A 15,063-nucleotide genomic window follows, 5' to 3' on the forward strand; every position below is an offset into this window, starting at 1 on the left:
CCAGTTGAAGGCAGACACACTGCACAGTAGTGGCCGAGGGCAGTTTCCCCACTGGTGCGATCCACGTCGCTGCTCCTCTTGACATCAAACTCGTCATCGGCACCACTGAGGCAAAGAGCTGGGAGATTTTTGATCCATCGACAGGTAAGTGTTGGGATGTGAAAACAAGAACCAATGCATCATTGTTTTCACGAATTATTATTGTTCTTTTTGTCATTTTTCATTTAACTTTCGCCAGATTTTCTCGGTGTGGAAATCCAGCGCGTTCCTCCACTATTTGTATCCCAGCAACCTGATGAATGGAGCTCTTGAACAAACGCCACCGGCATCATCCTTCCTTGATTCATTTAACGCGAGCGACTGCTCAATAAACACACGCCCGCCTTTATGAACCGAGACTGTAAACTTCACGAAAAGGCGACTGCGTGTCCTCGTGTAAGTTACAACTTATAAATAATTTGGAATATTTGGTTAGCAAACAAGACATTACATATTTGCTGGCTTTTTCCTCCTTTTATTGCAGCCATGGAGTTTGACACGCATAGTTCGCGCATGCGCACAACTAGGTCCCCGCCCCCTACCTGAGAGCGGCGCACCTGGATCCAACTAGACGGAAGTTTGGCCAAGTACAAATCTTTTTTTTAGGTTTTTTTTCTCTCTCTCTCTACCCGACCAAAACCAGCTTCTCCTTCGCGTCGGTGTAGGCAGCGACGCGCAACCCGGTCGGAAGGAGACATGAATTCGGTCCTTGTGTTTTTGTTGGAGTCGATTTGGGAGCTTTTTTTTATCGCACGTCGGGCTCCCTGAATCATGGTAAGCTTTCGTGATTTTCCCCCCTAACGGAATCCTCAGTAGTGTGGTTTACTGATTGATGACAATTTCACAAATTAATTTTGTGTGTGAGGATTAAGCGGTTCAGATAACGTGTGGATGGAGTTAATTTTAGTACTTGTCCTATATCGAACGAGTTTTATGTTTAACCGCACGAGGTAAACTTTTCCTGGGTTATGTCGGAGACCAAAGTCGGTACAGTATTGCCATAAAGTGCCTTTGAGACCTCCCCAAAAGCTTGACTTATTATTGCACTTCATATCAAGTGTATTTAGATGTTATGATGTTAGAAATACGTTGGTAAAGCTCTCACACGGTTAAAAAAAATCTATATTTTAACTGCAAGCAGACAATGCACACATAAACACTAACTGTGTGTGTGTAAAATTACAAATATTAATTTATTCACATGAGACCAGCATTATGAGGCTAAGCAAGGAGGGGTAATGTTGTTCATTCAACGTGTGTGGACGGCACGAAAAACGAAAGCAGGGATTGCTGGAACGTGAAGTTGCATTTTAGATTAAAACAATAAAAAAATGTTGGTCTTTTTTTGGTCATATTCTGTGTAATTTGCACTCATTGTGGCATTGACAAAAAAAAGCAGACATTAGAAAAATCAGTTCGGGCATAAGCAAGTTACAACGTAATTTTTATGCCTTTCCTTTTGATTAAAACATTGTACCTGTCAACATGGCTGCCACGTTGGCACGCCTTTTAACTGGGTATGTCAGTATCTGTAACATTGAAAAATATGCAGCTAATCCATGTGATCAAGATCGGCTGATCTCGCTTCTGGATAATCAGATCGGGATTGACAGTATTCAACCCTGTATGGAACAGTCCGAGCCTCATGTGGTTCTCGTGCCTGGAAATGGATGGTTTTGGGGAAAGTCTGTATCTCAACCCAAAAAGGGAGGCCATACAGTTTTTTTTTAAACAACTTTTTCTTTGGGGGATAATACTAATGTTTTTTTTAATTACCGGTATGATTAAAAAAAAAGTTTGTTTTAAGACGGACACAAACTCAGCCAGCACAATTGCGGGCAACCAGTCTGACAGAAAATGGCCGCTTTTCTTCACCCGCCCAGCCACTCCTTACACATACTGTAGCTGGCAAACCACTGTGATGGACATCTCGATGATAGAAACTTAGGACTCCTCATTGTGCCAATGTTTGGCCGCTTCAGTTTACTTATTCCGCTCCGTTTTAATGATGGCTGAGTGGTTCTGTCGAGGACATAAACGGCACTTTATAATGATGTAAAACCTAGAAGTGACGCTGACTTTTGACACTGGTTCTCTATCGATGCATTGCAGTTGGGACTGCAGTTTAAACCCAGCCTGGGTCTGCATCCAAGAAGAATGACAATACTGCGCCGAGTGTTCCGACGACGACTGCATCCTCTGAAACTGATCGTAGCTGCACTGGTCTTTGTCACGTTTGTGTTCTTGATACAATGGGAAGTGGAGAACCGAAGTCAACGGGAGGACCCGTGGCTCAAGGAGATCAAAGAGAAGCAGGATACCATGCTGGGCATGGTGATGGGAGCGGTTAACAACTTCAGGGACGCCATGCCCAAATTGCAGATTGGAGCCCCCATACGTCAGAAGCACAGTGCAAACGGTGCGTCCTGCTTGCCGGGTCGCTACACAGCCGCCGAGCTCAAACCGGCCTTGGAGAGGCCTCCCCAGAACCCGCTAGCGCCGGGCGCCGCCGGCAAGCCCTTCCGGACGGACTCGCTGAGCCCCGCAGAACAGAAAGAAAAAGAGACGGGCGAGCAGAAGCACTGCTTCAATCTGTATGCCAGCGATCGCATCTCCCTGAGCCGAGACCTGGGCGCCGACACGAGACCACCAGAGTATGTTTGCTTGCGCACTCTTCATCCTGTTCATACAAAAGAACTCATGTTTGACTTGATCTTAAACTCCATATGGAGACGGCAATGTTTGTGCCAGCCAAATTGTGCTCACTCCTTTGCCAAATAATTGCTCGGAACCAAAGCTGCGGTCGCACCTACTTGTTGTGCTGTGCCGATTTATAACAGAAATGATAATAGTAATAAAACAATAACGTTCAACTGGCACACTATGACAAAAGTATAGACCGCAAACCCCACCTACTTGTGCTATGTCCGTTTGTAACTGAATAGTTTGATAATCCAGAGACCACAAACACTTGTGAAAAGTGACCTATCATAATGTCGCAAAACTATTTACAATAATATGTTCCATAAGCCATTTACAGAAGTTTGAGGAAACTGGCCCTTTAGTTTTTCCAAGGTAAACTCGAAGTCATGGGTGGGCAATTAATCTTGCAAAGTGACCAAAAGAGAAAGAGGAACGCTTGGGCGAAGCCAACATGCAAATCTTAAATAATTTCGCTAACATTAGGACCGATGTTGTTGTTTTTGCTTGTCTCTTTTTTTTTTTCTCCAGTTTTTCTTTGACTTCGTTGTCACAGTAAGGGCCGGTCAAAGACAGTGGGCGGGCCAGATGTGGCCCCCGAGCCGTATTTTGTGCAAGAACTATAAATTACAATGGAAGCTCTAAATTCATGTTTCCCATAGGAAATCATGGCGCAGAGGAAATGTCTTATGTCATTTTTTTGTTAACATTCTTAACTGTCATACAAGTGAAAAATAAGTTCCCCGCTGGAAATCACAAATTTTGTTGGCAAAGCTAATGGCGACCCCAGAGTCTTGCTGCTTTGAGTACGAGTCTTCTTACTTCAACTAACTTCTGCTTAATATTCATCTTCATAGTTCTTCTTTATCTTTCCCCGTCAACGTCCATTTTGAGTCTGTCCCTTCTACGGAATAAGTGTTGCAAAAAATATATTTTTTAAATCATTCTGAGCTTCTCTGAGGTCTTACCCAATACATTATGGCATCTTGTGACGTCATCCCCAAAAATAGATTTGAATTGGAATTGTTACAAAAATCCAAAGTTAAAAAAAAAACAAAACACTGTGGTTAGCGTTCAAACTTTATCAGTCATGTCATATGGGGGCGTTGACCAGGTTCCATATGCAGAGGTTCTACTGTAACTTCCTTTTTGTGGAGGTGAAGCGCAAAAACACTCTGGTCTTTGCATAACATAGATTGTGGTATTGGGGGTGGGGGCGTGGGGGCAGTAATACAAGACTCGAGCCTGAGCTCCAGCAAATCCATTGCGTTTGGTTTTTGCAAGTGGAGTCGGACAGAAACCACAGAGATGATTGCTCTCACGGAGACTTTGCTTCAGCATGCCTACCCATAGTAACCGGGAAGGCCAGCTCAAGCAAAAAGCCACTTACATTTGGATCATGACGGCACACCCCTCTGTGGTGCCCCCATCTCAGCCCGCATGCCATCGCAGTACACGTAACGTACACAACAACCAAATGCGTAATTTTTTAAATCTCTGACAATCAAATAGTTTCTCCCACTGCCCATTTGAAGGAAGAAAAAAAATGTTGCCACCCCACGCGGTGTCACAGCAGTAATCAAACACGGCACAGAGGAAGCCTTCCGGAGCGCTCGGGACAGATAGATCTTTGTGCCTCTCTCCGCAGATGTATTGAGCAAACCTTCAAGCGATGCCCTCGCTTGCCAACCACCAGCGTGATAATCGTCTTTCACAATGAGGCTTGGAGCACCCTGCTCAGGACGGTGTACAGCGTCCTGCATACATCCCCCGCCATTCTCCTCAAGGAGATTATCCTGGTGGACGACGCCAGTGCTGATGGTAAAACGGGGGGGGGCTTAGGAGCCAATCACTCGTTTCTCTTTGCAGGGTTTGATTTCATGCGGTGCAGTGGGGAGGAAGCCCTTTTCCTCTATTGTAGCTGGAGGAAGTGAGAAGTGAAGGTGAATACTTTCCCTAAGGACTTCACAGTCAGAGCTCCGAAATGACTCTTGAAAAAAAAAAGAGGCCCGGTGGGGGGAAGTAACAGAATCCTAGGGGAGACTTCAGTCCATTTGGAGCCTTTTAGATTCAGTTACTGAAAGGGAGCCAGGCCCACACGCGGTGGCCGGATAGGCAGCAGCCGTACTCTGTGGAAACGGGTTTGACCAAATAGCTCCCCCATATTGAGGATTAGCAGCAAAGCTAGCTTTCCTTTATTCGGGTTGAGTCACGCATGCCAACGATTGTGAGTCTTATCAGCTGGACAGTCCCCGCGCCTTTTATATGGAGCTTAAGCAGATGGTTTATAACTGTCAAACTCATTCACGGTGTCATTTTAACCTTTTTGATACTTGCCTTTCAGATGTGCTTAAGGACGAGTTGGACGAGTATCTGAAAGCTCTCAGTATTGTCCGGGTCGTCCGGCAAGTAGAGAGGAAAGGCCTGATTACTGCTCGGTTACTGGGCGCGTCTGTGGCTACCGGTGACACCCTCACCTTTCTGGATGCCCATTGTGAGTCCACACCATTATAGTTAGTATTTGTTTCATTGTGGCTTTTTTTTATTTTTTATTTTTTATTTTATTTTTGGGGGGCATGCTTTGTTTGTAGATTTGCATAGTTTTAGTTTTAGTGTTAGTTTTAGTTTTTATTTTTTAATTCATATAAAGTCTATATGAGTACACGTTTTCTAAAAAAGTCTTGGCTCGTGCAAACTCCTTGGTGGTCATATTGCGTGCCAGACACGCCGATGACCGTAGTGAAGGAGCCGGGTGTGAGTCGGTTTCTTGTCCTCGCAGGCGAATGCTTTCACGGCTGGCTGGAGCCGCTGCTTGCCAGGATTGCGGAGAACTCGACCGCCGTGGTCAGTCCTGACATATCGACCATCGACCTCAACACCTTTGAGTTCATGAAGCCGTCCCCGTCCGGCCAGAACCACAACCGGGGCAACTTTGACTGGGGCTTGTCCTTTGGATGGGAGAGTCTTCCGGATCATGAGAAAAACAGGAGGAAGGACGAAACGTACCCAATTAAGTAAGCCTGGCGTCCCTGCGACGTGGACTCTTGCGAAAACGACTTTTTCATTCAAGTCTTTTGCAGGACGCCCACTTTTGCCGGCGGGCTGTTCTCCATCTCCAAGGAATATTTCTACCACATTGGAAGCTATGATGAGCAAATGGAAATCTGGGGTGGCGAGAATATTGAAATGTCTTTCAGGGTAAGGAATGCCCAGGCATGAACGTACCTCATTTCCACCAAGCAGGTGTCCGGTCCTCAAGGGACACTCATCCTGCATGTTCTCGACTCACCTGATTCAAATGATCAGGACTGCAGAGCTTGCTGATCATTGGAATCAGAGCCGGAGTTTGACAGCCGCTTCTATTGTATTGTGACTTTGCAGACGCTAGCGTGATCAAATTATGACTTGTAAATGTGTGTCAAAGCTGTTATTTCACGCCGTCAAGCTACTATTGTCACGTCACGGCAGTGATTCCCATTGTGGCGTACACTCACTGAATTTTGTTGTCAAATTGTAGAAAATGTCACTTTTTTTCTCTCGCATACATTTCAGTTGTATTCTTACTTATATGTACTGTAGGTCCTTTTTTTTATCTAAAAGTGTAATTGAATCATTAAGTGTTTTTAAAAATAATCAGAGCTGTATAATGTTACAGTATCTTAAAATAATAAACCCCATTTGGTGTTTGGCTCTGTAGGCCGTTTTTTTTTTTAAATTGGGGGTTTTTTTCTGGAAAAAAAACACCCCCCACCCCCCTCCCAAAAAATCCTCAGCTGAACTCATTTTTCTGTGACAAGCGCGTATCAGAACACATTTTCAACACATTTTATATTACAGGATGTTCTGCTCTCAATTGTGAACATTTTGAGTTTTGGACCTTGCCTTTGCAACATTGTTACAAAGTCAACACCTTCGGCTCTCTCATTCCCAAACATTTGACCAGAAGTGGGAACAATTCTAAATAACAGTCCATCTGTCACATTTCAGACTTGATCACAGATTTCCACCAGCCCCATGAATCTTGTCTAAAATACAGAAATATGAACACCTCACCAGGGTGAAATACACTTTTTTTGGGGGGGGGGATAAACCCTCTTGTGTTCTCTGCTACTGTATGTCAGCCTTGGTCTTGGTAGTTTGAGAGCTAAATATTCATGATGTGGTATTTGGTGTCAAAAGTTGGATCACCCCGTACAGTACTTAATTGTAGCTGACATGACAATTGCCAAACTCGTAAGTGGAAACGAGGCTTGAAGTGTTTTTTTTTTTTTTTTTTTTTTTTTTATGCTGTTGACCTGTCACCCACAGGTCTGGCAGTGCGGCGGGCAGCTGGAGATCATCCCCTGCTCCGTCGTGGGCCACGTTTTCCGCACCAAGAGTCCCCACACTTTTCCCAAGGGCACGCAGGTCATCGCCCGCAACCAGGTCCGACTGGCCGAGGTCTGGATGGACGAGTATAAGGAGATCTTCTACCGTCGTAACCAGCAAGCGGGACAGATGGCCAAAGATGTACGTGTTTACTTCTCATCGGCGTTTACCCAGTTAATCACTTCAAATCTACTTTCACGCGCTGTTGTTGTTGTTGTTTTTTTTTTTTTTTTGGACGCAATAATGGTAGCGCTTCAGGACCTCTCTTCTTGAAGGCAAGTTTAAACATATCCTTCTGCTAATTACCAAGCAGCAGCGGTTTGTATGTCTCAACACTACACGTGAGGTGAAATACGTTCTGCGGGGTCAAGTGTAGTATTACAAAGAGAGTCCAAAGTGCAGTATTTAACTCATTCGGGGTTGGGGGGGGAGGAAGCACATTGTTTGAAAAGAAATAAATGGCCGCGATGAAAGCTTGCTGGCAGCAGGCAGCGACCCAAGGCTGGCAAATGACAGAGGCTCGTAGCATTTCCTGAAATGTGGTCTCCTAGGTGCCATAAAAAGCTCCCTCGGGGCTCCGCCTCGAGTAACCTTCCAACACGCATTCTTGAAGGAGTCCTGCGCACTAGCTATCACTTTGGAGGAGGATAAGTAGCATCCTCTACATTTCGGAATTTCAAAAATACCGGTAATCTTTTCGGCAACAATAACGATTCGACACTTTGTAACAAATATAATTGCCGTTCGGGAGGACGTGTTCCAGAATGCCCTGCTGCGTAAAAAAAAAAAAGTCCACTGCCCAAAGCTTGCGTCATGTATCCACAAACGCGTTGAGAGTAGGCATGCTGCGGCATCGGATGCTGATAGAACATTCGTCAAAAACGGCAAGGTCTCGCGGTACTGCCGTGTTGCGATTACAGCTCGGAAATGTCTTAAAGTTGAAGCATTTCTGTCGCAACGCTTGAAATGGGGGTTAAAAAAAAGTAAATTGGTTGCACTATGCGTTAACTATACGAACAAAAGCTTTGCTGCAGTGCCGCCACTCAAATTCACATTTTCTGACTCGCAACATGTCTGGGGAATCTCACCCCTCCCGCCAGAATGAGCGGTGTGTGTTGAAGAAGAAAGCGTGGGGAAACGACAAATATGAAATGGAATTACTTTTCATTCAATTCAATTGTCATAATGTGTGAGGGTGGAACGGATTATTGGCATTTCCATTCATTGCAATGGGTTAAGATGATTTGCAATAGGCATGTTTTGAGTCGCAGAATGAATGAAACGCACGTAGTGTATAAAGGCTACACTGCACAAAATGTTATAAATGCGTCTTGAGCCTAGAATGTTTTTATTTTATTTTTATTTTTTTAAACGAAACCCACATACACACGTCAGTGCAAGTGCAACAAAAATGGTCAAATATCAGTCCAGTGTATCCATGTTAGTCTTAATCTGGACCTTAACATGATTTGGAACATCCCATCTTCTTCGATAATGTCAAGTTTCATTGTTTGTTTCGGCCGTGCTTTGTTCTCCAGAAAACGTTTGGGGATGTCTCAAAGCGCGTCAAGCTCCGTGAGCGGCTGCAGTGCAAGAACTTCTCCTGGTATTTGAAGAACGTCTATCCAGAGGTCTTCATGCCCGATCTGAACCCCCTGCGCTTTGGCGCGGTAAGTGTGAACACCAACCCGTCACCCCCCCACCCCCCTTCTCCTCAACTCCTAATCCTCAGGGCGCAGCGTTAGCCGCTGCGGGTTTGTACTCGGGACCTCCAGCGGGTCCGCAGCAGTTCCAATTGGACGCCACTGACTCTCTGCAGACACTCAAGCTGTTTGAACAGCTTGCCGGGGTTTGTTAGCTTTTCATTTGGTGTCCTTTCTTTGTGTTTAGGTGAAAAATGTGGGCAAGGACTCTTGTCTGGATGCCGGCGAGAACAATGACGGGGGCAAACAGCTGATCATGTACCCATGTCATGGAATGGGAGGGAACCAGGTTTCAAGAGAGCGCCTTCTCTTGCTTATCAACCAAAAATCGAATAGCGGTTTAATCTTTTCATGCCTTTTTTTTTGTTGTTTGTTTGTTTGCTCGCACCTGTAGTATTTTGAGTTCTCCACGCATCATGAGATCCGACACAACATTCAGAAGGAGCTGTGTTTGCACGGGGTGCAGGGGCCCGTCAAGCTGGAGGCCTGCCAGTATAAAGGCAGGAACACGGCCGTAGGACCGGAGCAAAAGTGGCAGATGCAGGATGTAAGTTTGATCTAGGGCTCAACTATTTTGAAAAGTGATCTTGTTGCGACCCCCCCCCACCTCTCCTCAGGCGAACGTGCAACTTTTAAATTTGTCATCAAAATGTAAGCGTCAGTTCACATCAGAACACCCAGTGTACACGGCAAGGCAATTTGTCTGTTTATCCGTACACGATGGTGAAAAAGACTGACATGTTTAGTGACAAATATTTTCTTTTGAGGGATAAACTCTGAATTTTGCGAAAGAAAATGGCTTTTGCTGGGGAACTACAAAATATATACATTTAAAAGAAAAGTTTTTTTATGGCCTCATTTCCACGTGGGTTTTTCACACAAATGTTGGGGAATAAAATGTGTCTTTTTGCTTGTCTTCAACTAGAACCAGTTAATCTACCTGCCGAGAAGCAACATGTGTCTGAGTGCCCGCCTTGAGCATCCCTCCCTCACTCCATGCGACCCTTCAGACAGATACCAGCTTTGGGCCTTTATCTGACCGCGGACCTCTTGAGTATCCCTTTTTTTAATATATAGATTCCTGACTGCAAAGACTTTTTAATTTATTTTTAACACATAAACAGAACTGTCGCTGCTTCAAAGTTTGAATGTCGGGCGAAAGCACGTCAGGGAGTCACCGTGGGGGTGGGGGAACGTTTTGGACACGTTGCCTCCGAGCACAGTGTGTACTCAAAGATGCTCGGAATCATGAAGGTGCACTGAGCTGACTGGTGCCTTTTTTTTTCTTTTTTAAATCAAATGTACGGACAAAAGTATTGGGACACATGGCCATTAAACATACCAAATTTAGGCCAAAATCTTTCACTCTCCTGGGAAGATTTTAACCAGATTGTCAATTTCTTTCACTTTAAACCATCTTATCAGGCCTTGATGGATCTGCACAAAGTTGTTCCCACTAAATTGGAAGCCGGGTTAGAGCAGTGCCCCAAGACATTTGTCCCTACGTGTAGTTTCACTTCGCCTCGTATGAGCATTGTAACGTGCCGTATGGCACCCACGTGAAGCCAACATTGAATCGAATATCTATTAAATGATAAAATAACAATGACAACATAAACAAACGCCTTACAATCAGCGTACCAAAGACACTGACTTAAACGGAAACACAAATGTGAGCACAGAATCTATTTTTAAGACCACTTTCATCCAGTGCCTTAAATGCCATTTTATTCTATACGAGGTGGGGGAGGGGGGAGGGGATCTGCTACATGAGTGTGCGGGGAGTACCGTTGTTGCGGGGGTCATCATTGTTTTCTTGGTATGAAGTTGGCTGCCTCTGAAATGCCTTGATGCAAATGCCGCAATGCTTACCTGCCTATGTGTACTTCAATTTGACGGACAAATCTCTGATGACCAACACGCTGTGCTCTAAGAGGCCAAACTCATTTGTGCTAGTTATCCTAAATACTATAAACTTGACCAGCCTTACTGTGTGGTTTTCATGTCAAACTGGGGGAACTTGGAAAAAATAAACATGTGCAGCCATTTGTCGAGAAGCTACGTCTATATTAAGCGTCTCCTGCAGGGGGCGTCGTAGACTAACAAAATGACATTCACGTGAAACTCAAACATGACATCATGAAGACCAAATGACATTTATTTCAAAACCATGTAAAAATGAAAACTAATTCTATCTACAGATTAAAAAAAACACATAGGGGAAAAAAGTCACTTTGTGCAAAACGTATGCATTTCACAAAATCCCAAAATGAAAAAGAAATCAGGCACATGAAGCTTTTACAACTCACAATCAGCATTTAAAAATGGACAATTTTAAAAATACTGAAGCAATTTACTCAATACTGACTGACCACAATAAATACACGTTTCAATATGTCATTCATAAATACTAAGGGGGTGCGGGTGGGGGTGGGGGTGAATTCTTGACTGGATGCAACATCATCTCACCCTCACACTGTACTGTATGCTTTGGCAAAATTAATCAGCACTATTGATTCCCTCCATTGCCCGAAAGCATTCTGCACATGTGAGGTCCAAACTTATAACCACTTAAAAAAAAAAGAGAAAAAAAAATCCTCCATTAGCAGCCGAGTTGTTTCATTTGAGATTTTAAGTGCTTATTTTGCAATTTCTCCACGTCGTCATTTTCAATGACTCAGTTATGATCATCAAATATCAATCTGTGATTGTCATCCATTTTTAATGTATGCAATGGCAATTATAAGGGGGAAAAATGCTATGTTGAAATTAGTGGAATAAATTTGTAGATAACTATTGCACACAACAACCTCATTTAATGGATCATCTTAAATAAACCTCATTCATATAAACAACCAGACAGGAATGTTTGTACAGCATTCAAACCACAAGAGAGAAAAAAAACCCCAAAAAAGATATCACATTAATTTTGTTCGATATTTAGCGGTTGGGGTCAGCATGAATTTAAATCAGAGCTTTTTGGAGACATTTCAAAGTGCTATTTAATATCCCTGTATTAATGAAACACTTTAATGCGGCGACTCTTTTTCGCCATTCAAGTATCGATTAAAAAAACAAAACTGTGGCATCCAATGGACCACCAACACTTCAATCCCAAAGGTCACAATCTGACCAATGACAATTGAAAACGTTTTCATGCTTTTCCAACCATAGAAAAGCATATCATTTAATAAGGAAAAAAACAAGCACATTTATTTTTGTTTTGTATAAAACAATATCTTTTTTTTGTTCCCCTTAAATACTGCTGCAATTCCCAAAAGAGCATGCCTATTATCAAAACTTTTACAATATATAATTATAATGCACATATACTTCCTAAACAATAAATAACTTGACGGTCAGTATTTTTTTTTTTGCACACATTTTGACACACACACGATAGACATATAAAAGTTCCATCTACAGTACAATATTTGCTCAAAACTAGAACTTTACATCTGAAATTACATTGCACAGCGTGACATATTTGAGCTTTGAACCGCGTTGACGTCGATACGGTGTGTGCGAGGCCTCCGAAACATTCCTACGATGAAACCCGTGCTGTCAGCAATGAAAATGAGCCACGGTGCTGTGATCTGTGATCCTTTTGAAATTCAAGTTCGGATGATGCAAAAGGCCATGAATCCAATGTGCTCCTAACTTTAAAAAAAAAAAAAAAAAAGAAAAAAGGCCATGTTGAATTTCAGTCTTCCGGATCATGTTAAGCATTGAACTTTTTTTTTTTTTTGGTTGAAGACGATTCACCTTTTATCTGAATCTTTTTTTAAAGACAATATTTTCGATGTGGAGTCTCATTATTTCTTCCTGGGTTCGATCGAGGTGGTGAGGTGGTATTGTTGCTAATTGGAAGTTTGCGCGCCTGGCTAAACCACTCGCTCAGGCCACTCCGTCATGGAATGAGAATCTTTTTGGGGGGGAGGGGGTTGTCTCAATTCAGCTTAACTCAATATTGCTTCGTGAGCATGAGAGTTGAACAATTAAGTGAATTCAAATCAACATCCCAATGTAGTAGAATATGATTTTCAGATCACGAAGGCGGCAGTGTTTAGGAAATAATTGGTGTATTTCTTGTGTGCAAGATTTTTAGAAAACATGTTACGTATCGAGTTGTAAAAAAAAAAAAAATTAGAAAACATTTTAAAAACCATGCATAAATCAAATACAGGAACGCAGACTTTGAAGAACAATTGGTAAAGCGCATATTTACGTAGATGTATAGTGTCTAGAAAATGGCAGGGTAGTCCATGTTTAAAGATTGCCACAGATTTGTGTGCATTCTTATTGTGTATTCTGATTTAAAGACTGATTGTTTACGCCAGACTTGTAACATTTTGTCAAGTTATCAGAGCCAACGCTTTGAAGACTTCAAATCGGAAATAAGCTAACAACTCTAAGTAGGTTAACAAACTGTCTTTCATATTAATTCATGGTCCATCTTCCTTTATTTGAGTGTAAACCTAAAATGTAAGACCAAAATATTTTTTAATGTGTGCCCTCAATTCTGAGAGCTCATAAGAAAGTACAAATTGATTTTTAATTGTTTACAAGTCTGTAGATTTGAACCTTCAAGGTCACTGCACTCCCCACCCCTGGGAGACCCCCCCCCCCCCCCCCACTGAAAATGTTGAAGCCTTTCGGATTAAAGGTGAAACGTCTTCGACAAACAAGAAAAGTTGACAGGTGCCTCGATTCAAACGTGCAGCACCTTCTACACGGCCGGTAAAGACAGATTCTTGGTACTCGTCGCGAGTAAGTTCAAGTCGGCGTGTCTGTTCACATTGGACTGCTGCTGCTGCGGCGGCTCGGCTGTCGCGCATGAGCCGTGAGTGCTGAACGGAGCGTGGGCGTTATTGTTCAGATAGTTCTGAAACTGGTTCTCGGGCGGATCCGCAAAGTCCGCTTTGGACGTTAGCTGCTTGTCACGTTCGTTGGCGTAGTGGTTCATCGCGGCTACCGGTCCGTTTCCGCCCAAGTTAAAATTCGTAGAGTATTGTTCCACTGGCTGATTGGGGAAGGCGCCCTGGGTTTGGCTGCCGCTGATTGGCTCTTGGAATGCTAAGGCTTCCCCGTAGGGTTCGCCCGATTGGCTACTCGGGCCACCGGGGGCGGGGCCAGAATTCCCGAGCTGATAGTACTCGGCTGAGGGGGAGTTAATTAAATATGCGTTCCCGTTCACGTGGTTGTCATCGTCGCCGTAACACAGCACCGAGGCCAAGGGGACCACCTCTGTGTGACACAAATTCTCCGACCTGTCCTCATCCTCGTCTTCGTCTTCCTCGTCCTCCGACTCGCTGTTGGCTAAACTCTGAGTGCTGGAGTCCGAGAGGCCGCTGAAAACGCTGCTGCTGTCCTCCTCGTCTTCGTTGTCCTCTTCTTCGTCATCGTCATCCTCCTCATCCTCTTCCTCGTCCTCCAGCGGCTCGTCCATCTCGCCGGCTGTCTGCAGGTGCACGCCGGCGCTTTGGGGGACGGCGTCGGGCAAAGCGTAGTCCAACCTGTGCTGAGACTGAACCAGGGGGTTGGAGCCGACTGCCTCGTTGCCGTGGTAACCGTTGGCGGGGGAAGCTTGCTCCTGCTCACGACTCTTCTCCAGCTCCAGCTTCATTATGGTGTGCAGGAAATGGGTCCGAACGCGGATGGGGTTGAACTCCACTCTGCCACTCGAATTGCTGCAGCCTTCTTTTGTGCAGCCACATGGAAATGACATGCGGTCTACCTAGAGGGAACAAAGCGTTTCCTTGTCATGGGCGACATTACACCGCTGGAAAAGCAACAATGCTCAGAAGCCATGTTTTTCTAATAGTTTTTTCTATGGTTTGGGAAATGTATTTCAAATGACACAGATCATGACCAAATTTTAATCAAGGATGCCTTTATCACTGGATTTTAAAATGTCTTGACTTTTTTTCAGCACATGAGCGCTGTTGACATAAAATGCTGTTTTTTGTTGTTTTTTTTTTGAGAATGTCGGTCAACTCTGGTTTGAAGATTGAGCTGTGAAAAATAAAAAAATCAAAGTATTTGTCATGTTGAATCCACTACAGTGTCACAGAAGACAGAAAAGACGACAGTGATTATTTAAATGTAGAAGTTGACGCAATGACATAATGAACATGCTTGCATGGACGCGCACACACTACTAAATACTACTACTATTAATGTGCAAATACTATCACTATTGCAAAATCATGAGCATCAAGCTATCTTGGTACAAAAAGCTTGTTTTCTGTGT

At 43.8% G+C, this 15,063-nt stretch overlaps 2 protein-coding genes across 5 annotated transcripts in view; one reads left to right on the forward strand and one right to left on the reverse strand.

Annotated features, from left to right (window-relative positions):
• galnt3 (UDP-N-acetyl-alpha-D-galactosamine:polypeptide N-acetylgalactosaminyltransferase 3 (GalNAc-T3)) lies at nt 1–11,890 on the forward strand. Its single transcript, XM_052082818.1, has 13 exons — nt 1–144; nt 239–435; nt 524–813; nt 2,152–2,693; nt 4,388–4,560; nt 5,084–5,233; nt 5,519–5,753; nt 5,820–5,937; nt 7,048–7,248; nt 8,646–8,777; nt 8,998–9,099; nt 9,205–9,357; nt 9,736–11,890. The coding sequence occupies exons 3-13, from the start codon at nt 811–813 to the stop codon at nt 9,847–9,849; spliced, it is 1,923 nt and encodes a 640-aa protein (XP_051938778.1). The 5' UTR covers nt 1–144; nt 239–435; nt 524–810; the 3' UTR covers nt 9,850–11,890.
• csrnp3 (cysteine-serine-rich nuclear protein 3) overlaps nt 10,948–15,063 on the reverse strand; it is a 20,116-nt gene continuing 16,000 nt past the window's right edge. For all 4 annotated transcript variants that reach the window (XM_052082821.1, XM_052082819.1, XM_052082820.1 and 1 more), the window contains one exon: nt 10,948–14,547. In XM_052082821.1, coding sequence (XP_051938781.1) covers nt 13,540–14,547 — 1,008 coding nt within the window. In that variant the 3' untranslated portion in view covers nt 10,948–13,539. The remainder of the gene's footprint in view (nt 14,548–15,063) is intronic.

Source organism: Hippocampus zosterae, chromosome 12 (assembly GCF_025434085.1).
Source record: "Hippocampus zosterae strain Florida chromosome 12, ASM2543408v3, whole genome shotgun sequence".
NCBI classification, from domain to species: domain Eukaryota; kingdom Metazoa; phylum Chordata; class Actinopteri; order Syngnathiformes; family Syngnathidae; genus Hippocampus; species Hippocampus zosterae.